The sequence below is a fragment of the Asterias rubens genome (assembly GCF_902459465.1).
Source record: "Asterias rubens chromosome 8 unlocalized genomic scaffold, eAstRub1.3 super_scaffold_89, whole genome shotgun sequence".
Lineage (NCBI taxonomy): Eukaryota > Metazoa > Echinodermata > Asteroidea > Forcipulatida > Asteriidae > Asterias > Asterias rubens.
This window is the reverse complement of record NW_022985693.1, coordinates 855,345-880,424: the sequence shown is the minus strand read 5'-3', so window position 1 is coordinate 880,424 and position 25,080 is coordinate 855,345. Positions and strand designations below refer to the sequence as shown.

At 37.6% G+C, this 25,080-nt stretch overlaps 1 protein-coding gene across 1 annotated transcript; it reads left to right on the top strand.

Annotated features, from left to right (window-relative positions):
- The first annotated feature begins 1,462 nt into the window (after window positions 1-1,462).
- Window positions 1,463-25,080, top strand: LOC117305554 (ras-interacting protein RIP3-like). The gene is made up of 2 exons (XM_033790437.1): window positions 1,463-2,187; window positions 18,927-25,080. The coding sequence occupies exons 1-2, from the start codon at window positions 1,888-1,890 to the stop codon at window positions 21,642-21,644; spliced, it is 3,018 nt and encodes a 1,005-aa protein (XP_033646328.1). The 5' UTR covers window positions 1,463-1,887; the 3' UTR covers window positions 21,645-25,080.

Genomic DNA, 25,080 nt, shown 5'->3' with positions numbered 1-25,080 from the left:
CTCGTTCAATGAATGACAAAGTGACTTGGGGGGGGCTGGGTATAAAGAAGCACAAAAATAATTCCAAGCGACTGATAGACCAACAATGTACGAACAATTCGGAAGTTTAGTTATCCGAAAGCATGTCCGATTTGTTTTCAAGAGGCTGCAGGACTTCATACACGATTTTGCTGAGTATTTTTTTAAATGTTATCATTGGTTTCCTTGATGAGAGTTAGTATAAGGTTTCATGTATTGTGTGTGGTGCGCCTAGCTATCAAAGTGACCACCACTAAAAATTCAAACAGCGCCCTCTTTTGATTAACACTTTTTGCATCTAGGCAAATCAGAGCGACTTTTATCGTCCGTGAAAAAGTTGCATTCTTTTGAACTTCTAAAAATGATGTCTGATTGAGCACACCCGCAACTTTTGGGATAGTCAGGTTTGTTTGTTGTTTGTTTGTTTGTTTGTTTAGATGACTTTCTCATCATGGGAACTCTCAGTGTCATTCAACCCATGGCAGAAGGCAACTTGTGCCATTTTATTCATTGTTTTTTTTACAATGCCACCCAAATAATTAAATTTTATAATCTTCTGTCTCAATCAAAATTAAATTATTACGATGAAGTTTCATACAAATTATGTCCCAAGATATCGGCTGAAGTGTTCTCTAATTGTATTTTGTTGACTGCATAGTGCAGTTAGCTGTTATAACGATTTATCGTTTTATTTATCAGATTTAACAGATAATACAGTTTCAAAAAGCTAAAAACATACTTGTGCAAATAACTTCAGCACAAATTAATTTGCCCATGTAATCATGACCATGCACGTCCAAATCCAGGATTGTTTTTTTTTTTTTTTTTTGCTCATAAACATATATTTAATGTCACATGTGGATTCAACAGTAACACTCCCCTTTCAGTTTAGTTTTGAAACTGCCACTATAGTGGTTATTTTAGCTCGTAACTGTTTCAAGTATTACACAATGGTTTTTTAAAATGTAAATCTACATTTTCGGGTCAAATCTGCACAAATTTTGACGTATGACCGTGTGCGGGACCAGAGCCGCGGCCGGTCGGCCGGACATTCGTACCAATACCGAAAAAAAAGAACAAGGGGTTCCTTATCGAAGACACGACCCACGCCCAGTTTTAACTTCTTAAAGTGTCATTGTTCTAAAACCATGAGTACAAAAAAAATATATATAATTTTATTTATTACAAAAGTTATGTATTTATAAAGGGGAAATCCCAGCAAGCGAGTATAAAATATTGCATAATTAAGCCTGTTGAACTTCACTTTGAAATAATAATTATGTCATTCCAGGGAAAAATTACACATCCGCTAGAACTTTCAGGAAAACAACACACGCAACTTCATTTTGGTTGATAAAACAAGGAACAGAACGTGACCCGGAAAACCAGTCATAATATTATTACACTAATGTGAATATTCATTTCTATGCTAAAGAGACTTGGTTGCACAGCGTACGTGTTTGGGTTCAATTCAGATCAACACAGTACACCCCCACAACGTCATTAACTGTAAGCAATAACTGTATACGTAATGTACAATGTGACACAGCAAAGCAGGTCGAGTCGGTCAGTTCACCTATCACTGTATGTTATGTACAACGTTACAGCTGTACGAAGCAGAGAGCTAGCCGACCGGAAGACCATTAACTACTGGAGCCAGCCACACGGCGCACAGCACCGACTAGCACTGCACTGTGTAAACTACACACATAACACTGGTCGTGCTTTATATACAGTACACTGAACGTACTTACTTCAGGTCACTCAGTGAACTCCACAAATCAACCTTCTCTGTAATAATTAACCCCCTATTTCGGGGGGTAATTAAAAGTATCATAAACCGCCACCATTGTGGTTGTAGTAGACACTATGGGGGATTCTCGATCCCCCAGCAAGAAGCAAGTTATGGACCGACTTCGCGAGCGATTGGAACGGTGTCGGAAACACCAAGAGCTGTCTCTTTACCGTTATGATTCTACCAGGGACGAACGATGGTCGCATGAACGACAGGGTACGGACGCCCTGTTCCAACGCTACCAGGACAACAGAAGCAAACGACAACCTAAAGGTCCTAAACAGGATAGTGGACAGAATAAGACGAAGAATGAAGCAAATGTCACTGGGTCAGGAGGTGGAGATGGCATAGGAGTGGGGAGGCAACAATCTATGGTAAGACTAAAATCTTGTTTGTTACTTGTTTACATGGGTTTCAATGAATGGCGTCTGGTTGCCGGTTCAGCTTACCGTTCACAGTATACACCCATTTATTTAGCCGCTACTCCCTATGGGATGGCTTATCGTGCATAGACACATCAGATAAGACAAACAGGTGGGATACACAACAATTAAGCAAAACACATTATGTACTAAACTAGTACAGTTACTTTATTATAATATAACTAATGACAAGCACAACAAGTTAAGTTAAAAATCCCCCTGGCATTGAATTGAAGACAAATTAAAATTGAGTTGGTCATGAATTTGAATACAAGTTGGTAAAAATGTTGACTGAATAACTGACTCGGGCCTCCCTGAATTTTAAGGTAGTTTTAATATGAATAGAGAAGGTTTAAATTAATACTATGAAAACACACTTGAGGCAATTTATTAATATTCACACTTAATCGGTAATTGACTGAAAATGGGAAAAGGTACTTTTTATTTATGCAAACATTTTTGCTTTGTTTTGAAATGATGCCCAATTTTACTAGTACATTTTTAATCAATGGCATTAAAAAACAAGAGTATACAAGAATGATACTAGTTTTGTTCATTTTGAGTGTAAAGTGGCTGTCAGATTCCATGTAGTTTTTTACAAAATGTAAAGTTAAAATCAATGATTGAAGATGAATTATTTTGGTTTTGAATCTTTGCCAGCATCACACTCTGAGGGGAAACAATAAATAATATGATTTGAAATGCCAATTATTCTAAATGTTTTTGTTTTACCTTCTTGTTTGATAACTGTTATTTATTGAATAACATAAATATAAACAGCAATATTAATAATAAGGATCCATTTGTCAACATTTTTCATTGTTGGTTCAATGTACATTTTTTGAATACATGACTTCAAACTAGTGAGTCTTATACTGGTAAACAAATCAAATTCCATTCCACAACACAGTCCAAACATCCCATTAAGTCCAGTATCAATGCCGTGTTACCTACCAAGTACTACTACATGTAAAACCAATTCACTGACGTGTACTTGAAGGTATTTTTTGTATGGCTAATTAAAATTGGTACTGAACAAGTACTTGCAAATCCCAAAAAGCTTGAATTGCATCTTGGGTCATTAGTGATAAGGTTGTAATGTAACATGGCAGTAGAAAGTGATGGAACAGTAGGTCTACAAACTTCATGCTTGGCAATTGTGTTGCTGACAATAATGAAGCCATTATATACAAAGTAGAATTCATTTTTTGTCCCGGAGAAAATAACACTCCGTAAAATTCACTATTTCCTAGCTGTGTTAGGCCTACATGTATGTCTTATTAATATTTAATGTGGATGAGTGCAGGCATGTACATGTCATAACATGAGTGCCATTGAGACCATGCCTTTTTACACCCTGGTTTTGGCCTTGTGGCACCTCTCCAAAATTTGTCTATAGATTTTGAGATCTTCCACCAGAAAAGCCCTTTGCAAAATAAAAATTCCCTTGCCCTCTTTAAGACAAATTCGAGGCCTGGGGTGGATTTCACAGAGAGTTACATTAAGACTAGTCTTACCTCAAGTTAGGACGAGTTACTTATTCTAACTTTGGTCTAGTCTTAAGTTTTATATATAATTCCTGAAGAGTCGTAGGACTAGTCCTAAATAAGTTACAATGTAGGACTAACTTTATGAAATGGACCCCTGGACCGCTTCCCAAAGCTAAATTTGATTTGCAGACATTGAAAATACATTGAGTATCTCTTAAAATTATTAATTATTATGCAGACTAAATCATTGCAATGTAAGTCTTTTTGGAAAAACCCCCAATTGTCTTACATGTATTCTTCTTTAAAATCACGGTGGTGCATGTACATGTACAGTTCCAGGGGCCTGTGATGAACACATTTGCATTGCAAAGAAATATTACGCTTAGCAAGAATAGTTTATCAGTAAATACTATAAACATTAAACAAGTGATGTTTATTGTTTGTGAGATGTTCCAAGTTGATTTATTAACAAATGAGTGAATGTTCAGGTCAATATTTTTCTGTTAAAAGCTTTATTGTGACATTGAACTTGTACCTCAGTCATTATGGATAACCATGTTTAAAGGATTTGGGTACTTTTTGTAACACAAAACATAATGTCCTCAGATTTACATTAAAAACTTACACCGTTTGAAGATAATGATAGTAGAAAGCTAACCTTAAAATATTAGTTGCTGAGGTGCTGTAGTTTTTGAGAAATAGTTTTTGAGAAATTAGTAAAACAGCGTCATGAAAATACGTTTTTACATGCTAAAATTATTTTTGTCTCATGATCACTGAGACGAAAATTATTTCCATGACATTGTTTAACCCATTTCTCAAAAACTACAGCAACTCAGCAAGTAGTATTTTAAGGGAAGCTTTCTACTATCATTATCTTCAAACTGTGTTAGTTTAATGTAAATCTGTGGACATTGTGTTTCTTGTCCTACAAAAAGTACAAGATAGACCCTTTAAACTTGCCATATAAAAACACAGTTTCAACATGACCTGACCTTATTGAGAAAATTTCACAGCCCTATTTAATTTTGAAGGTTGAATTTTCGTCTTGATAAATAATGATCGAGAACCAGTCTTTAGCATGTTTAAATTACTAGTTTAAAACCTCTTCAAAAACTTTGATTCCCTCACTATTAATTCCAATTCTACATCCAAGTTGTAAGATTACACTACTAGTCCTCTATGACTGCAGTCATTATATGAGGGCAAGGACGCAAAGTGCATCTTAGCAGGCCTGATACTAAACGGAGGCAACAAAGGCGATTGCCGCTATGCCCCCCGGTCACTGCCTTGGTGCCCTTGATAATAAAATGCTACATGATGGTATGATACAGACTCTTAAGGAAGTCCAGGTCTACATGTAGTAGGCATAAGCCATGTCCATGTGGGCAAGAAGGTCCAGCAATGTACATTGAACTACTCAATTGTAGTAATGTGCATGAATAATTTATAATGCATGAGTATAGATGCTATGAATAAAGCATTTGACCAATAAAACAATGTTTGTTGCTTATGATATAATCTTGATGGTTGTTTATCTTTCTGTACGGGACATATCATGATTAAGAAGAAATAGAAATAAAAAATAGGCATGAACTTGAATGAAGTAGACCTTATTTGATGGTGTTTTAGGCAGTGGGGTATCCAGGTCTTTCCATTGAGTAATCAGATCAAAGGATGACACTCCAATACTCTGAAGGGCAGTCAATTTGGACACCATCATATACAAAATTCTGGCTACACTCGTCCACTTTTGTCCCAACATAACAAAATATCACCATGTTGCCTTATTTTTACACAGCAGAATTGAAGCGTATTTCATAGAACCTTGTACAGAGACTATGGCTAGAGGCAGGTTGACATTATCACAGTAGTCAAGTAGTCACTCCAACCCCTAAGACAATTCCCACATAAGCAGTGAGCCACAGCTCTCCATTTCCCTAGTTACCAAATGGCTGATTTTAACAGGCAAAGAGCAGATTATGCGCATATTTGTTCCATTTGAGAACTGTCCCGCACTGTCAAAAATGCCTTGGAATGTTTGCAGGCAGATACATAGATAATACATAAGTCTTCACTGCATATTGTTTCTCTTCGCTTTTCTGTTAATGACAACATGAAGCTTAAGCACTCACAGAAAGTTGTTTCAATAAACTCACTGACAGCGGACGGTTGGCTTGAAATCATTTACCTTGGCATGATGGGAGTCATAAAATAAAGTCAGTTTTATAAAATGTTACTATGATTTATACTACATCGTAGATCCCTCTGCCCTCAAGCATTGAGCACTGTTCTTGGCTGTACATGTTTCTACTAATTTGTGTGTACAGATTACATTTCAGATTTATACAAGTCTGTCAATGATTTAGTTAGCTATAACACACACACACACATTTAATTGTTATCACTAATATTTCTTCAATGTGGCCATTTGTTTGTAAGCACAAACTTAGAGACCATACAAACATTTGATGATTACTGTTTTATAAGTAAAATTGTTCTGTCGAAAAACAAACATTGAAGCACAGCATATAATATTTGACAAGCTCTTGCTCATCCTGTGGAACTGGATGAATCCAAATTGAAATGCACCATCGACAACGTGGTGTTACAGGAACACACAAACATTGTGCAGTGTCAAAGGTCACAATGCTTGGTGTAGTGACTAAGCCTGGGTATACCCTACTCCGATTAACAAAGAGAAAGTTTGGAATTGACTACCACGGCCGGCTGTACTGTCGTAATCCTAAGGAAGTGGAAGTTTGGTAGTTCCCATATCGGTGAACAAGAAAAACGAACTGAACGGACAAACTTCAAAACAGGAAGTTGTGAAAATGAGTGGGAGTTGTTCTTGAAGGTCTATACATTGATATAGTGGTCGTATCCAAGGCTGTGTGTATACATGTCTTCATATTCAATTGGAAAGACATGTCAGTCATAGAATCTATGTTACAAAAGGGACTTTTACTATCCTAGAGATTTCTATATCAAGACTAGTGCTCATTGAAGGGTGGGATCGGTCCACCTCGGACCTTGTGTAGTAGCAGGTTAGAAATGATATACAAGTACATTAGGTAGGCTTTGTATTCAACAATCAACATGATTTGGAAAGAGTTTGTTTGTTACTGACGGGCACAAACTGAACACCTGTAATCCCTGTATACCCTTTCTGAACGGAACCCTAAATATAACGTGTTGCCTTGAAAAATTAGCTGGTAAAAGTGAACACTTGTTCAACCATTTAAAAAAAATTTCCTTTACTAAGCAAGATTTCTTTTGAACATTTGGTTTTTAATTCGCTTTGGACACTAAGCAATAACTCTATTGAATAAAGAGAATACAATTTCAGAGTACATGGATAATTGTTTTCCTTTTTAGTCAGTGAACTAGTATTGGTTACCTTGTAATTTATACAATTAATATCAATATTAGCATGCCATGTTTCATCATCATTAGTCCATCATGTGTTCACTTCATATACTAAGGAGAATCAAAACTTCTACCATTATCCTTGAGATATGTTTGTGCATAAACCTGAATTGTTTTTGAGTAAAATCAGGTACTGTAAGTAGAGATTAGATGATTGGTACTGGTCAATTGTCACGGTTCATTGGTTATTCTGGGATGGCACGGCATTAGATGCCCAAGGACCTTGTAGATTCTTGGTTCTTATTGTTCAATGATTGTAAGTAATTTATGTACTGGGTGGTTATTTCTCTGCCCATTCAATGAGAAACACTGAGTGTAAGTAGTAGTCAAAGAAAAATGCTTCAAAAATGTAGATCAGTTGCTTCGCAAAAAGAACATTTTCTACGTACTCAATATTTGCATCCAGTATGCACAAAAATTGTGTAGTCTAAAATAACGATTCAAAATTAAATGAAGACTGAGCTGTATTACCTTTCATACCCTAATAATACATTATTAGAATCACAGACAAGAAAAGAGCTGACATGTGGTGGTCATCATGCTTTATGTTTGAAAGGGAAGGGGCACCAAGGCGTTTTCTCCTTGGTAAAGGACACCTCTATGAGTAAATTTCTATTGGAAAAGTCCTAGGGCACCAAGGCATTAGAGGAGATAATTGCCTCTGTTAATGTTCAGGCTGTTTTAAGTATTATGCCTGCATGTTAGTTGGGTTTCTACTTTGTCAGTAGACTTTTGATGATTTTTAAAAAACATGTTTAACTGAAACATTTCTGTTTGTCTGCCCCTGCCTATTGGCCAAAGTACCAAGCAACTGAGAAGGCTTCCATGGTATCGTCCAGACAAAATCTAAATAAATATGCAGAAAAATAGTCTGAGAAATATGAGTTATTGGATAACAATGGGAGAAATGTTAGCTGAATCTTATTGAGGAAGAGTATTCAAGATGCGAGGTCATTTCTTGTACCTGGATCAAGGACTAAGGCATAGCCTATTCATGTCATTGTTTGCTACTGTCATGTGAATCTCTAGCCCTCAAGGGGACAAATGACCACAATGGCAAACCTATACAGGGTACACCATACATGTACCAGCCTAAATTCAGTGTTTATTTTAAACTTTGATAGTAGATTGATAAGAAGATGTTTTGTTGCCATGTTTCTGTGAAATCACACTGACATGCGAAGACTTTTAATTAAATACAGTTTTAACCTGGCAGTCAGTCTCCTTGTGTAAACTCCAGGTAACCTACATGCACTGCACTGTCTGAAAAGTTATTAAAACCTACAGAATGAGGCTAGCAGTATTGACCTCAAGACCCATGCATGAGGCTAGCAGTATTGACCTCAAGACCCATGCATGAGGCTAGCAGTATTGACCTCAATACCCATGCATGAGGCTAGCAGTATTGACCTCAAGACCCAAGAATGAGGCTAGCAGTATTGACCTCAAGACCCATGCATGAGGCTAGCAGTATTGACCTCAAGACCCATGCATGAGGCTAGCAGTATTGACCTCAAGACCCATGTATGAGGCTAGCAGTATTGACCTCAAGACCCATGCATGAGGCTAGCAGTATTGACCTCAAGACCCATGCATGAGACTAGCAGTATTGACCTCAAGACCCATGCATGAGACTAGCAGTATTGACCTCAAGACCCATGCATGAGTCTAGCAGTATTGACCTCAAGACCCATGCATGAGGCTAGCAGTATTGACCTCGAGACCCATGCATGAGGCTAGCAGTATTGACCCCAAGACCCATGCATGAGGCTAGCAGTATTGACCTCAAGACCCATGCATGAGGCTAGCAGTATTGACCTCAAGACCCAAGAATGAGGCTAGCAGTATTGACCTCAAGACCCATGCATGAGGCTACCAGTATCTATAGCACCCCAAGGCTCAAGAATGAAAAGGAACCTCCATGGTGATACCTCACAATTGTATGTATTTAGAGTTCTTTTTGAAGATCTACTGACAAGTAATATTGTTACATGTATGTCTGTCTTGGATGTTAATTTGAGGTCTTTTCCAGATTTTTTAACATTAACCTAATATTCCTGTTTTAAGAAATGAAAACTGCAGGTTAATATTTAATGAGTATTATTTAGGCTACTTCATTTTATCCCTTACCTCAATCTCAAGAACTAATTTCAGATGTTTGATATGATTTCTATAATATTTTTGATACAATGCCTTACCCCCCCCCCCCCCCCCCCGAAAAAAAGGTTGAACAAAAACAACCAGTCAGCTCTCATGAAATATTCATTGAATAATTTTAATCACTCTTACACTTAAATGTAATTCAATAACTAAGCCAGTACATTAGACAGACATATACCCAATCATAAATTCTGTTGGCTGCTCATTATGACAGAGCTCCGCTCTACAAAACCCACAGATATTTGTGAGCGTGAAGGAGATGAACTGGCAGTGTACAGTTAGCTTGTACTGGGTTCGCACTAGCAGTGTACATACCCTAAGGCCTTTATATGCATATTGACAAAAGTGTAGAGAAGGGGCTTCTTTTCAGCAGGCTCGGTTCTACACCGTTTGTATTGGACAAGATTCCCAGTGTGCAGAAAGTGTCCAAAATTCAATGCCTTCCAAACATCAAGAAACCCATTTTTGATAAAATAATTATGCCTCAAATCTTGGTTTGTTTATAGATTCTTATTTTCAATCCAATCCTCCAGCCCAGCAAGTTACAAGATTGATGCGAGTCAATTTATTTTATCATTTATTTTACTGGAAATATTGATATCAGAAATCATTAAAAATGTCATACTTTAAATGTATTTTAACGAAGATATTGCCAACAATGAAACAAAGATTGGATGTTGTGATTATTCATTTGAGTCACAATGTTGTTCAAAACATCACAACAATTCACTACCTCAACTATCTGTTTGGGTCGTTACCAAGACTATGAAAACGTGGACTTTACATTATTATTCAATAACTATTTTAGTTCAAATGTTCCAAAGGTGTATAGCCTATTACGTGAAAACCTAAACAAGTTGAGGTCTGATTAAATCGCAGTTATAACAAGTCACCTGTAAATGCATAGAAGAAAGTATGGGGGAAAAAAAATCCAATTGGAAATCTAAAGTCAATTGTAAAACTTCATGCTGATCTGATCATGCTAAAAACTACAACAACGGAGACTGACAAAAATGGTAGTCTGAGAATAATGATGTCCATTGAGCTTGATTGTAAGATAAGGCTGTAATTTGCACCCACTAGAACTTGCTGTACCATTGTATCATAATGCACACAAACATACAGGTAGTATAGTGTACAGTGTATACACACACAGTGATAAACCATAGTCTTAACTGCACACAAACATACAGGTAGTATAGTGTACAGTGTATACACACACAGTGATAAACCATAGTCTTAACTGCATGTGGGCCTGTGGTACAAGTGTACACTTACATTACATTATACCTGGCCTAGCACTGCATGCATAGATAGGTGTCACCTGGTAAGAGTTACCCAGGGCAACAGAGGTCAATAAGGGTCATGAATGGCCAGGTTACCCTGGCTAGGCACTGTGGAACAAACTACGTCGTCGTAGCTTTGAACTTGTGCATTACATGAATACAGGGGAAGATGCTAAACCAGTACACAAAACCAATTGAAGAATCAAATATCATGAGTGCATCAAGTTCAATCATTGAGCTGTGAGCTTTAAGGCTCATTGTATTGTTGTAGGATACAGCTGACTGGAAGCTGAGACTACGATATGGCAGACTAGGTCCATTCTAAGGCCAGGTCACGATGCCCAGTTAACAATGTTTCTCCCCTTGGATTCATCCATCAATTACTGTATTCATTATGAGTACAACAAACACTACATCAAACACAATGTCTTCATGTTTTATTGCAAGTAATTAGCGAGCAGACTCAGGAATGATTTTTAAGTCCGATGTTAGGTTGTGTTCGAAGCGTCCACTTTGGCTACAGCTACAGCTAGATCAGCGCGTCTGCCAGTGTTGAAGTGTAGGCAGACGCCACCATATAGCTGTAGCTGTAGCCGAAGTCCCTGTTTTGGACATATCATTAGATTGTTAGTACAGCCTAGTGTGTATGCAATGTATGTAGATTTATAATACTGCTATAGTTTGATCATATTTTTTGAGTTATGAAATCACTCAACCTTGCCAATTGCAGTACCATGGCACTCCAACGTTGTGAGTAATGTTATGGAGATCCATCTAGAAGTAACATGTAAGAAGTCGAGCCAATCCCAAGTGCATGATGACATGTATGGTATAACCCAGTACACCCTACACAAGATATCCAACTAACTAGAGTTTTCCTGGAGGAAACCTTGCCCACTGTCAATTCCTTGGGATATTTAAATAGGCTCTGCTACTCAAGTTCTGTCTTCCAGAGCTACTAGGCCCACTGGCCCATTTGATTTTTTCAATGAAGCAAAGATCCTCTTGCTATCATGGCACGCTCTTTCTATCGTTGAATTATTCATTCATCTTAGTGAATTCTCTTCGATCTTGAGGGGTTAAAATAAACAGTTATTAACTGAATGTTTTGACAATGGATGTTGAATCCAATATTACACCCATTCATTGCTTAAAAAAGCCCTCACTTGGGTCAAAAAGCATCCTCACTGGGGTCAAAGGAGGCAAATGATAGCTGTTCTTTGTGCGTAAAAACATGCCCATGACTGCAGCTTCTCTGTAGCATTTCGTGTTATGCAGTGAGTCTATTGAGACCTAGTAGTAATAGTGTCTTCTTATACACGTGTAGTGCTCAGGTCTTGTCACTCAGTAATGCTAATTGCGGTTCAACCTAGCAGGTTTCCCAAACACTGACTTGGCTGCAATGGAGTTTGGTTTGTTTCATGTAGGACAGGAAGCTTCAGAGCAACCATGGTTAAATTGTCACAGATGCATGGAAGAGCCAATTTTAAACAAGGAAGACTCGCACTGCTAACTTATTTAAAGTTGCAGCTTTTTACTTAAAGGCACTGGACACGTTTGGTGACAATGCAAAAAAAAAAAAAACAACTAGAGGAAAAGATGCATTTAATAAAAGGCTTCAGGCCTGAAGTCTTTAAATATATATTTGAGTGAGAAATTATTTCTTTCTCAAAAACTATGTTACATCAGAGAGAGCCGTTTCTCACAATGGTTTATACTCAGCTCTCCATTGCTCGTTACCAAGTAAGTTTTTATGATAACAATTATTTTGAGCCAAAAGTGTCCAGAGGTGGATTTCACAAAGAGTTAGGACTAGTCTTATCTCGAGTTAGGAGCAGTTACTTGTCCTAACTTAGGACTATCCATGCAGTTTGTATATCTCCTAGGACTAGTCCTAAATTAGGACTAGTCCTAACTCTTTGTGAAATCGACCCCTGTGCCTTAAATAATTTTATTTGACTTTATTGTCAACTACCCATTTTCATTCTTGAAGTTCTGAATGTTTTCTAACAAACTATGAACAGCACATCATAAAAAAAAACTTGTGACTTAAATAAACACTGGAAACCTTGGAGCAGGCAGGAAATAAATGTTTAAAATAATGTTTGAAATTATTAACACGATACTGCCTTGGACAGTCCATGAGTTAGGTCTTTGATCTATGAAATCATAACCGTACTTAAAAACTATTCACTGTAAAATGTCATTATGAAATAATTTGATCTACTGTAGTTTTCACAGGCTAGTATCAGTTGGGTTAAAAAGGGTTATTAAAACTCTAGGCTATTGTCAGCTGCTGAAGTCCAGCCCACACTGTACATATTTTTGGTCATCAAAACACATGCCTGAAAGAACAACAAGAGGGATCTAGTTAATGAAAACACAGTAGTGTCCACGTACACACAGGGACCTTGGATTCAGTCAGACCTAATCAATGTCAATATATTGTATGGCTTCATATCTAATGATCTAACGCATAAATTCAAATGTCATTTTTTTCATACTAAAAACTGACTTACATGTTAATATCAGACAAATGAACAAACACTGTACAAGGGGGAACTGTAAAGGTTTGTATAATTTCTACATGATTGTCTATAAATACACGTAGCTTGGGCCAGCCAAATCACCCCAAGTTTCAAATTATGTTTAAATTTATTAGTTTTGCTAGCATTGTTTGGACAATTCACTTTTTTCTCTCAAAAAATTGACAACTACTGAAGCTGAAACTTCTACAGGTAAATTATGTTACACACCTCCAGTCACAGTGAGTAGGTAAAAAACTTGGTCTAACAAATGTACCAAAACCCTTTATGACAAAACACTAAGTATAAGACTAAAGCTGATGCAGTATTTTGTACCCTCAGATAAGATCTGAAATCCAATAAACGAGACAACGATCTTGCATGCCATTGTCACTCCAGCAGTGGAGATCAGTAAACACCATTCTCCATGTACCAGCAATAATGTTCAACTTCTAAGAATGTATTTTATGACAAGTGGCAACCTGTATAAGATTATTGGGTAAGAGTTCAGGTTCTTCTGTCCCACATGTCCCATGCAGTACTGCTTCAAAATACTGCTCACAAATCCCACCAGTTTAAAGTTCCTCACAATCAACATGTTGCTGGGTAAAATAGAGGTCAACTTTTGTACAGCACACTGTGTATTAACTTGTACACGTGAAGCAAGACCATAGCAAAAGACGTATCAAACTGATACACATCAGCAAGACGGACAACAACACATGTACGCTGCACTTGTTTCTAAGAAGTTATGTATTGACGCATGCAGCCAATTTCTGTGTACCAAGTGTATGAACATGATGTACACAATATATCTGTGTTACAGTGCGTTTTCCAAGTTGAATTCTGCAATTGAAGTTCTGTGTAACAAACAGTGATCACCTTTACAGGCTGTTTTTGACTTGACCTTGAACTGATGTCTTTTGAGGTCGAGGGTTACATCAATGGGCTGGGTCATGAGATTGTGTGCAAATCACTATGGTGTATTTTGTTTAAGTATCAAGTCTCCTTCATGTCAGAAGTCAGCCGTTCTGGTATTTCGTTGTGTGCAAATCTAACAACCCATCATATTTTTACAGTGGAGGGTACACATCGTAGAAAGTGCTTAAAGTCTGCCCTTGGGTGGATTTCACTAAGAGTTAAGACTGGTCTTCTCGAGTTAGGACGAGCTACTGGTCCTAATTTAGGACTAGCTTTAGGTTTAAACAAAATTCCTACGACTAGTCTTAAAAAAAAAAGGACTATCGACCTCTGGAAAAGTTCCTCGCACAATTGGTAGATTGAGGTTATTTAGCATTTTGATATTAGCATTTTGATATAGTTTGTCATGTTTATTGTTATCACCCCCCCCCCCTTTTCGTGTGTGGGTATGTACAGTAGGTTTACCCATCTAAACCAAGAGCCTATAACAAAAGGGACAATAGGGTCCCCGGTTGGTTGAAGGTCCCCTGTACAAATAAACCAATGGAAGCTGTCGCTATGTACAAACAAAAGAGGGACAATAGGATGTCCCAAATTGAAGTTGTTTACGCGTTTGTCGTGTCCTTTTGGGGTGATCTTTATTAATTGTTTTTGACACTGTTTTATAAATGTGAGAAACAAACACATTAAATTTGAATTGAGTTAAAAAGATTACATGACCCCCTGCTGCAAGTATGGAAAATTGCCTAGTAAACGACAAAGAGATAATTTTCCCAGCTTTTGTTTTGTTTCTTGAAGTTGTTGGAGTTTGTGCATCACGTACTTATTCGTTTGTTGAATCCTACAGGGAATGTAGCAAGGCAGTACATAGTGAGACTGTACGTGTATATTGCTTGATATGAGTAATAGTCTGAGGGTGTGTCTTGTAGTCTAACTCTACTCAGGGTCGTAGCTCGATTCAACCCAACGTTTCTACCTTAACATTGACAACTTCCTGACCTAAGCCTGCTGTATAAGGCGTCCTGTACAAGGCGTCCTGTACAACAAGGCATCCGTACGTATTCTTCCATTGTCCATCTCCTCAGGATAAGAGGATATTTTTCATTAGTCAAACATTTAGAACGGAAAAAAGTTTTCAAACCATTTGGAACACAATTTTTTTGTTTAAAGAACTTTAGAATACGGTACCAATTCAGAAGGATTCTGCTGTGTTTGTTAAAGGGTGAGAACTACTTGGCTATTAGAGTCATATAACAAAGAAACAAGTAAAATCTCAAAAAAGCAATTTAAAATTTAAAATTCAAAATGTGTCGTACTTCCTTCATCCTTCATCTTCATTACATTGTATTGTGTCTTTGTTACGATTTGCGCATGATAGATAAATATATTCATCCAAAAAGAAAAATAATTCCCCATCAACATTTCACTTTCCATATTATGCCGACTCAAATTTCAAGCATGTGCGTAAATCCCCATTTAATAATCCTCAGTTTAAAAAAAAAATAAGGTAAAGAAAAAAAGGATAAGGTAGAGTGTGGTGATACGGTCCTTGGCTGTCTCAGTCAATAGCATTTAGAGGTGTCATTGTATAGTTTGATGAGGCAAGACGTAGTTGAATTTCACAAGATGACCTTTTGGTATTAAAGCTGTGAACAATTTTCTAGGGACCTCTTGATATAAGAAAGAGCTTGGCTTTTTTCTTTCTTCCCTTTTCTCTATTAAAGGGTGGGGGATATGGAAAGAATTCCCTTATTTGTTGATCATTTGATGGGCATCACTTTTTCTTTGATAAATTGGTTAGTGATGCTGCTCGTGCGTACGTAACTGAAAATGAATACTGTATTAACGCACATGGGCACGCACATTGTGCAAGATCTAGAGTAGTATCAAATTGGCAAATTGTAATAAAGCTGGCTCTTCAAGTTCTGGTTTGGTGTTAAAGGTTTTTAAAGCACAATGCTGTTCCATTTATTAATCTGATAGTCATAATCCTCTTTGATTTCAAGAAAAATTGGTGAGGAGTCTACTTTAGAATATTGAGTGAATTAGATAATAAGATATTATTAATATTATCAGACTTTAGGTCTGACTTATATTTTGATCAATGACAGAGCGCCAACTTCCCTTGTTATGAAAAGGAAGCATTTATCTGGAAATGAATCAATATTGATTACTTTGATGCCAATAAAATTACACCGTTGGTGTTTAGAAATCATATGAAGTTATTTTATGGAAACTAGAGGGGGCAATTGTTTCTACACTGTAAACGGGCTACCCCACCATGGGCACAAATCCCTAATGGGTTAATTACATTCAGAAAATCCACAATTACAAAATGTTGGTAAAATGTGACTAGTGTATGATGGACCGGCGCAATTTTCTCAATGGCAAAACAATTCTTCTTGTCAGGTCATGTCACATGAATTTGTTAGCCCTCTAGTTCTTTTAGATAATTCTACGTTGGCCTTCCACGGTAGGTACATGCTGGTCATTAATATACTGATTAGTCATTGTAGGATTGAGTGGCAATGAACTTGTAGTCACACTGATCACAGAGTAAGTTACTCTACGCACTGATGGAGCTCTTCTGTTTGAAGGCTGAATATTGTTGGCAAACTTCCATCCAAACATCTTGACATTAAAACTGCTTATCATTGTGTGCTTGAAGGCCTTATTTGCATAGAATGTTCCATAAAATTACATGTACTATATTCGTATGCAAATCTAGCAAAGGCCTTACTGTTATCCCTTTTAACTTTCTAACGGGACATAATTTTTCAGATTAAGTTCATATCATTACCAACTAAAGTATCACAGAAGAAAATATGTTAAGCCTTTGAAAAAGGGTCTAAATGTGGGGTAATTTTACATTTTACAAGTTTGACTTGACACATTATTACATGTTTAAAATTGACAATGTTTTAGTTGTGCAATTGGACAACACTACATGGCTACATGTGTTGTATTTGAGTAACTGTCAATGGTCAGTGTTGTGGTTACTGTGTTGTGGTAACTCCCAAGATTAAAACTGTCTGGATCATCTGCTAATACAATACATGAATACATACTATCCACTAATACAATACATAGGCCTTATACATGTACTATCTATTCTTATTGAATGTACAATCCATGCCATTGCCCATGTATTTTCTTCGTTGTAAACCTGATGACCATTTAATTGTAAAACAATCATGAAATTGATCAACTGCATGTATTGCTGAAGGACAAGTTATTGTTTTATAATTTTATGTGCATTGTTTTAGTAGATAGAAACAAAAGCTTTGCAGCTTTGTACTATTTGTGAATGAGGACAACAAGTGGTCAAGCATACAGAAAAGACTAAGTGGACTGTAATTGTTTGTATCATGATAAACTAGTGTACATTGTTCAGTTCAATCTCATACATTAGCCCTGTACAATAGCCTAGATTGTGTATACACAGTAGTGTGTGCATATAACCGTGAGAAGTTCTTTCATGTCCAAGAACCGTGCATATTGGTTATTCATCAATTACAAATCAGGGTGGTTGTCCATCTTGTTGGAGGTTGATCCTTGTGTAGGTTGTCTGATGGGTTGGTGGGGGGGGGGGGGGGGGGCTTTACCAACAAGGCATAGTTATCTATAATACATGCACAACATAGTACATATTGACAACTTGTTTACAAGTGCCTGCAGACAGTGTAACTACACAGGCAGGCTAAAAGTTTACAAGAGATTAAGGCAATTCTGTTGTACACTCTGTTGTAGGTTAGGCTATGTGTACATTTACCATGTGTTGTTGTACATGTGGAACATTTACGATAAAAGTACACTATAGGCCTAAGTATTACCATGAAACATTTACTATTGGTATAGAAGTACGTGCAGTAGTAGCAGTAAGCTTTGTGACTAAGATCATCTATATTTACACAACTACGTATTGTTCATAAGACCAAAGTAAAGGAAGCTAGTAAATGTAATATGTAGTACACATGTACATGTTTAGACATAACCCCTTTACCTCACATCCTTCCTGGTTTAATTTTAGAAAAGAAAACCAATCTTTTTCCATTTCAACTTTGACTAGGAAACCATAGATTGCCATTTAACCTTGCCTGTATTAACATACACAAGTACCTTGGCTAGATTGTTGTGGTTCTAAACCTTTGGATTAATGTTATTAAAAAAATTATGCAACATGGAGTGGTCATTCATAACGGGGTTGTTTGAGACAGTAACACAACATTTTACATTACACATTTTGTTCGCTTTAATATATTTATATTGTGGTTAGGGTAACATTTATTAGAATGGCTTAAGCACAAAAATGTGCTAAGCTCTAAACAAGTGTTTATTAAACCAAATGTTGCCAGCCTCACTACCTTGTGTACTGCTCTAGACTGGTTCCAGCCCCATTACCATGTGTACTGGTTGGGACTGGTTCCAGCCTCATTACCATGTGTACTGGTTGGGACTGGTTCCAGCCTCAATACCATATCATGTGTACTGCTTGTAACTGGCTTACTGCTGGGTGACCAGTGATTAATTTCTGTTAAACAGCTCCATGAGTTTGGCCCAAGATGCAGTTTGGAAAAGCTTTTGTGGAGAGCTTATCAATTAATTTTGAAATTTGTGTGCTAATCCTTTCAAAGTATTTTGAGTTTCAAAAAACAATTTAAATTAAAATTATGAATTTGTTCAGCTGAAAGTACAGTCTCTTTTGAGTATGACAGTATTTGGTGTTTGGTCTGGGCTGTTGGATTGAAACCAGTTCGTTATTTCATTTGCATACATACTTAACTTTCATAATTACTCAATTTAATTTTGATTCAATACATGTAAATCTTGGTACTTTGTATTTGTTATTAATTGACGTTTTTGTTGTTGTATCTTTCCAGCACAAGCATACCGAACGTAAACGACCTCACTCAGAATCCACAAATGGTCCAGACCCTCCTAACATCACAGAAGCCCAAGCCAATGGATATGACAATACAGCAAACAAACGTCCTTGTACTGAGATCTCAGTCCAAGTTGTACAGAAGTCTGGTGAGCATACTGACCTGACAGTCACTACAACAATCCAGCAATCAGTAGATGGAACATCTGACGCTAGTAATAACTTAAGGTCTCAGAATGGTTGTAAGACAGAGTCAGTCAGTCAGTGTAATGGTCAGCAGCACCAGGAATGGACCGAGGAGAGACGTAAAACTCTGGAAAATCTCCTGGATGATCCGGAAGGACTGGAAGAGTTTATGAAGCAGTTAGAGAATGACCCAGAACAGATGAAGGGATTTGAAGCTGAACTGGAGAAGATTTGTAATAAAATCCAGCAGGATTTAGGAGATGGTACATTCACTGAAGGGGCTAACATAGAAAACCAGCCTAACCAGGAGATGAATCCAGGTAGTGAAGCTGTTGGACCTGTTAATGGTGCCCCAGCTGTAGCAGGTTCACCCGCTTTACCTGCAGCTCCTACCCACTCCGAAGCATCAAAGCTGCCTAATACCAAACCAAATGCTCCAACAATGCCAGTTGCTCCTATGGTACGTGGACAGACATGTTTTCCAAATATTCCAAGCCCTTCGGACAACAATCTGAAGCAACGCATAAAGACTGAACTGGTGCCCACTACCAAAGAGTCTGAGGTTTATGACCCCATGATGAAGGGACCACCAAATACTGTTGCCACAGATGCACGCTCTGGTAAGGAAGGACCATTGCCAGCCATTGCAGAATTTAAGAATCCAGCTATTTTTGATGGAGCCAATATCAAAATTGAGCCCCAGGCTGCAGGCAAGGCTGAGGTGCAACATGCAGGTAATCAGTTGCAGGCAAAGTTTCAACAAAAACAAGGGCAGCCAAATGTTAACCTTAGGCAAATGACACCTGCAGTTAATCAGAAAACTATGGCTCAGTTGCAGTCAATATATCGTAATGCTCAACAACAGCAACAACAACAGCAGCAGCAGCAGCAGCAGCAGCAACAACAGCAGCCACAGCAACATGTAGGACCAACTGCAGGTGCTCAGCTGAGTCATTATAGTAACCCACAGCAGCAGGCTGTACATCAGCAGCAACAGCAGCAGCAAGGTAGTATAGCTACAACAGGTCCACAGTTTGGAATGCAGATGTCAAGGTCTCTGCAGTCTCTACAGGAGCAGTTGAAACAGCGACCTCATGCCTTAACTGGAGCCGTTGGTGGTACAACCAATCCAGCGATTCCTAATACACAGTTTACAAACAGGCCGGGTCTAACAACTGGAAGGTTGCCAAGTATGGCTCAGATTGTTGCTCAAAACAGGCAACAGGTACAGCAGCAACAGCAACAACCACAACCTCAACCACAACCTAGTGGATTCCCAATCGATGCTGGAATCCTACAAGCACGTCAGAACATGCCAGGAACGCCGCAGCAACCACAACTAACCCAGCAGCAGCAGCAGCAACAACAAGGACAGTTTGTTCAGCAGAACCAACAACTTTCTCTTGCGAGCCAGCAGTTGTTGAGACAACAGATGATACAGCGACAACTCCTCAAACAGCAACAACAGCGTCAGTTGCTGCAGCTCACTCCAGAGCAGAGAAAATTGCTCCTCGCTAAACAACGCCAACTAATAGCGCAGCAAAATCGAAAGGATATGCAGCTTTACCAGCGAGGACCACCACCAAGGTATGATGAAGCTCAACATCGAAACTCTACATTCACTAACTCACCGACTGGCTTAATTCAACAGCCAGCAAATGTCACTTCAAATCAAATGACAGGAGCCATTGGGAACATGGCAGGTAATATTAGACAAGGAACACCATTGCAGCAAACACTGCAACAAAGTACCATGCATCACCAGGGTATGCGAACCAACCAAAGTATGCTTCAAGCTGGACAGTTAGGTTCTACTGGTACTGGTGGTACGCAGCATGCCCAGAGCATGTATCCAAACCAGGCTCAATCACAGTTTATCCAACAACAAAGGAGACAACAAATTCTTCAGAGTATGGCAGGAAACAATATGCAACTTTCTAACCAGTCTAGTCAGCAGGTGCTAAACCAGCTGGGTGGGAATAGGTTACAAGGACCAAATACATTGAGTGGTTTAGGAGCAGCTGGGGTTTACATGAAACAACAGAATAGGGGCCAAACCTCAAGTCAGATTCCTGCTGCTCATGGTACCCAAGCTACAAATGTCATGACTGGAGGCAAACCAATGGCTCAGACACACCAAGTGTCTACAGTGTCCAGATTCCCAGCCAACTTTGTTAACACAACCACAAATGTTAGAACTTTCATGCAAAATATGCCTACTCCAGCAATGAACATTCACACAAGCACAACAACACATCTTCAGCAGCAGCAACAGCAGCAATCAGGTTATGTAAACCAACCCAGCATTATCACTTCAGTCATGAACCCCACCAATCACAATGAGCCTTCCATAGTAACAGCAATGCCTTCTGTTGCAACATCCACTGCAAACCAAGGTACCTTTGGAGCAGCGTCAGGCCAGTTACCCTTAGACCTCTTGGATAATAATGTTAACTTGGGGAATAGTAACATGAGTAATGTTGATTTTGACTTAGAACTACTTGAAAACATTCTGAAAACAAAAGAGTAAAATAATCCACTCCTAAAGATTCGTCCTTAAACTGAAGAAACTTAATGAAAAGAGATGCCTTTTTCATCATCTACCTCAAAACATTTTGTAGAGCGGCCAAGTACAGTTTTGAAATTCTACCTTTCAAAGAAAGCATGCAGTTATTTGTAAACAGTTTAGATTTGGACCAAGAAACACACATGGTGTGTAACAAGCAAACTCTATCTTTTCGCCTGAAATCGGTTAATGCAGAAAGACTACCTGAAAGGCAAACATGAGTGATTTATTAACAAACACTATTATGTTGGAATTCAATCTGTCAAAAAGAAGATTGTTTTTATTAGTTCAAGATTAAAACAATGTTTCAGAGACTTGGTAGTTTTACTCACATACAGATTTCATTTATCTTTGGATGAGAAGTTCTAAATCCAAGACAAAATGTTACTCAGAAACAAAAGTCATGAAAGCTTCACATAGAAAGTTGTGAAAATATTCCAAATGGAAAAACTTGTATTCTGTGCACGCCATGCATGTGTGTCAAGAATTAAGAATTCACAAATTGGTGAAACTTTCAACTAAAAATAAATGCATTTACCCCCCCCCTCCCTTTTAAGACTTAAAGTTGATTGCCAAGTTCAGATGCATTTTGTTTACAGACTGTTTTCAAGATACTTTCCTTGTCATATTCAGTTTCAAAGTAAATAGTGTTATGAATTCTTAATAGCTACTGAGAATACATATTTAGGAGTCTTGAGTTAAGTTTCAAATGTTTAAAAGGAAAAACCAAAAGTAAATGTTTTCAATTGGGTAGAAGTAATTGGCTGAAGTAAAAGGGCGTTCTTTTCTAATCTCAAAGTATTCAAGGCAATAAGTCATAAAATGGTGGTTGGAACAGAATACACTAAGCATGGTTGTACTTATTACGGTATGTGATGTATTTTTTAACTAGAGAACCACAGGTTAAAACTTTGCACATTTCAAAGTCACACTTTTTCACATTTTAAAAAACCATTTTTCATGGTAGTTTTTTCAACTTTTGTTTTTACTTAACCTGCCCGCTCTTAACTTGGGTAAAAACAGTTTTGTAATGTTTTTGTGAAAGACAAGCAACAAATAAGATGTTTCAACATTTTTCAAATCGTTTTGTAAAAAAACAAAAATTACATTAGAATGACTACGGAGGTTTGGTTAATGGTATACATTTCTTAAGATCTTTATTTGTACAGTCTTAAATAGTTAATTTCTCAGATTTATATGGAGTCTTTAATGGTCATATAAAGTCACATTCAAAGTGCTCTGTTTTAGTGTAGTAATTAAGTCAGATTTGTTAATATGTTATGTACATTTTTTTAAATAAGCAAATCTCACGTTTTTGGAAGATGGTTTAAACTTGATAAATAGTATTTACCTGTAGCTTTTATGATTATAATTGAGGATAATTTTATTTTTTAAGTATTAGATGTTTACTGCTGACATATTTTAAGGGAAAAACAGATAAAAAAAATAAAAAAATCAAGTAATAAACCACAAAGGCAACTGACTGGGTAAACTCTATTAAGGTAAGATTTGGTTGAACAAAGATAAACTGAGCAGACAGGATTTGAGCCTGCGACCCTTGGATTAAGGTGCCAGCGCTCTACTAACTGAGGTTTATAGCCCTTATATTGGTAGTCTCCCCAAATGTCTTTGGTCAATATCTTTGAATGGGGAAACCGTCAGCATCAGGGCTTGAGATAGCTCAGTTGATGGAGCATTTGCACGTCACTCCAGAGGTCGCAGGTTCATGTCCCGCTTTAGTAAATCTTTTTTCTGTTCAACCCCAAATTATTTAAAAATCTGTGAAGTAAAGTCTGGGAACATGATACTGGAATCTATCTGAAATTGAACACGTTTACAAGTAAATGTAATTGTTTTTAATCTTCACAGAGTTGCGGCAGTATTTAGCATCTTGTGTTGTTGCCGTTGTGAATGGCACTGACACTCTTTCAACTTTCTGTAGTTCAGCTGAGTCTCTGCTTGTTTTTATAGTTCCACACAATGCCAGGTTCGGATCATATAATACAAATATGAATGCAAAGGTGTGAACATTTTCAAGAAATTAAAATATTTGCACCATTCCACGAATGAAAAACATTCATTATTTGTTTTATATAACGTCCAAGCAGATCTTTGTCACATGGACTGGAGGATACAACTTACAAAACAAAGCGTAAATTATTTAATTGTGACATTACACCCAAAGTTTCCTTTTTGGCTTGGGCTTGTTTGGAGTGCGCTCTGTACTGCTGCGTATTTTGAGATACACAGTATTTAGAGAAATGTGTACTTCTGCAGTATCAAAGCCACATGCACACAGGGATGTGGTACACACCGTGCAATAGAACAAATTGTATGGAATGAAAATTCACAGTAAATGGAGCAAAAAATGCACGGCTAATGACATAGCAAGCAATGGTACGTTTATTTGCTATCATGTGACGGACCATCCTCCAATGAAATGGCAAGGATCTGCTCGGGTGTTATATAATACAAACTAGTGACGGTACTGTGATTGGAAATTATCACACAATATAAATTTCATCAATCTTATTTGTATCTGGCTGATGCGCTTCCTTTTTGAGAGAAAAAACAAGTAAAGTTGTTTTTAAGAACACTTTTTTTAACACATAAAATTTGAAATATTTATCAAAATTAATTTATAACTTGACCAGGTGGGCAGATCTGTGATGACACAATTTCTGAATTGGTTACTGTGGTTTATTCTAATGCAGATTGGGTGACATTTCACAACCATGTATACAATCATTGATGCATTATTCAGTTATAATCAAGATGCGTAACAAAGTTTCATTATCCAATGTAGATAAGGCATGCTCATGTCGCCATGGTAGCAACATTATACTTTGTGTTACAGTATTGAATGTGTTCAGTTATTTTTAAGATGGTAATCTTGCTATGGTTTTACTGTTCTCAATGTTTCCCCCAAAACCTACATACATGCTTCTCGGGGGGGATTCGAACCCTAGACTCCTGCATACTACAGCAGGGACCAATTTCATGGATCTGCTTAGCATTTGTAAGCAAAGATTTGGCGCTTGCAGAAGCAGGGATTTCCGCGCTTACATCCAGCGTATTTCACAGGTTAGCAGAGAATTGGGGCGTGTGCGCGTGTGTACTCCAAGTTACTAGGCATTCTGTGCTTACACAGCTAGCGCTGAAATTCAGCGCTGGCACAGTAAGCAGAGAATTCAGTGGTTTCCAAGCAGAGACATGAAATTGGGCCCAGATGTCATAACTACTAGACCAATTGAAATCTTGTATTTGGTGTGTTTCGATTAGCTTCCCTGGGAAGACCCAGGCCACAAAAACGTGGTTTGAACAGATAAGTATTGCTTAACAAAAATGGGTTACCAGCCAAGATTTCATGAAGTTTACATTGTTGTGACTGGTGCCCCAC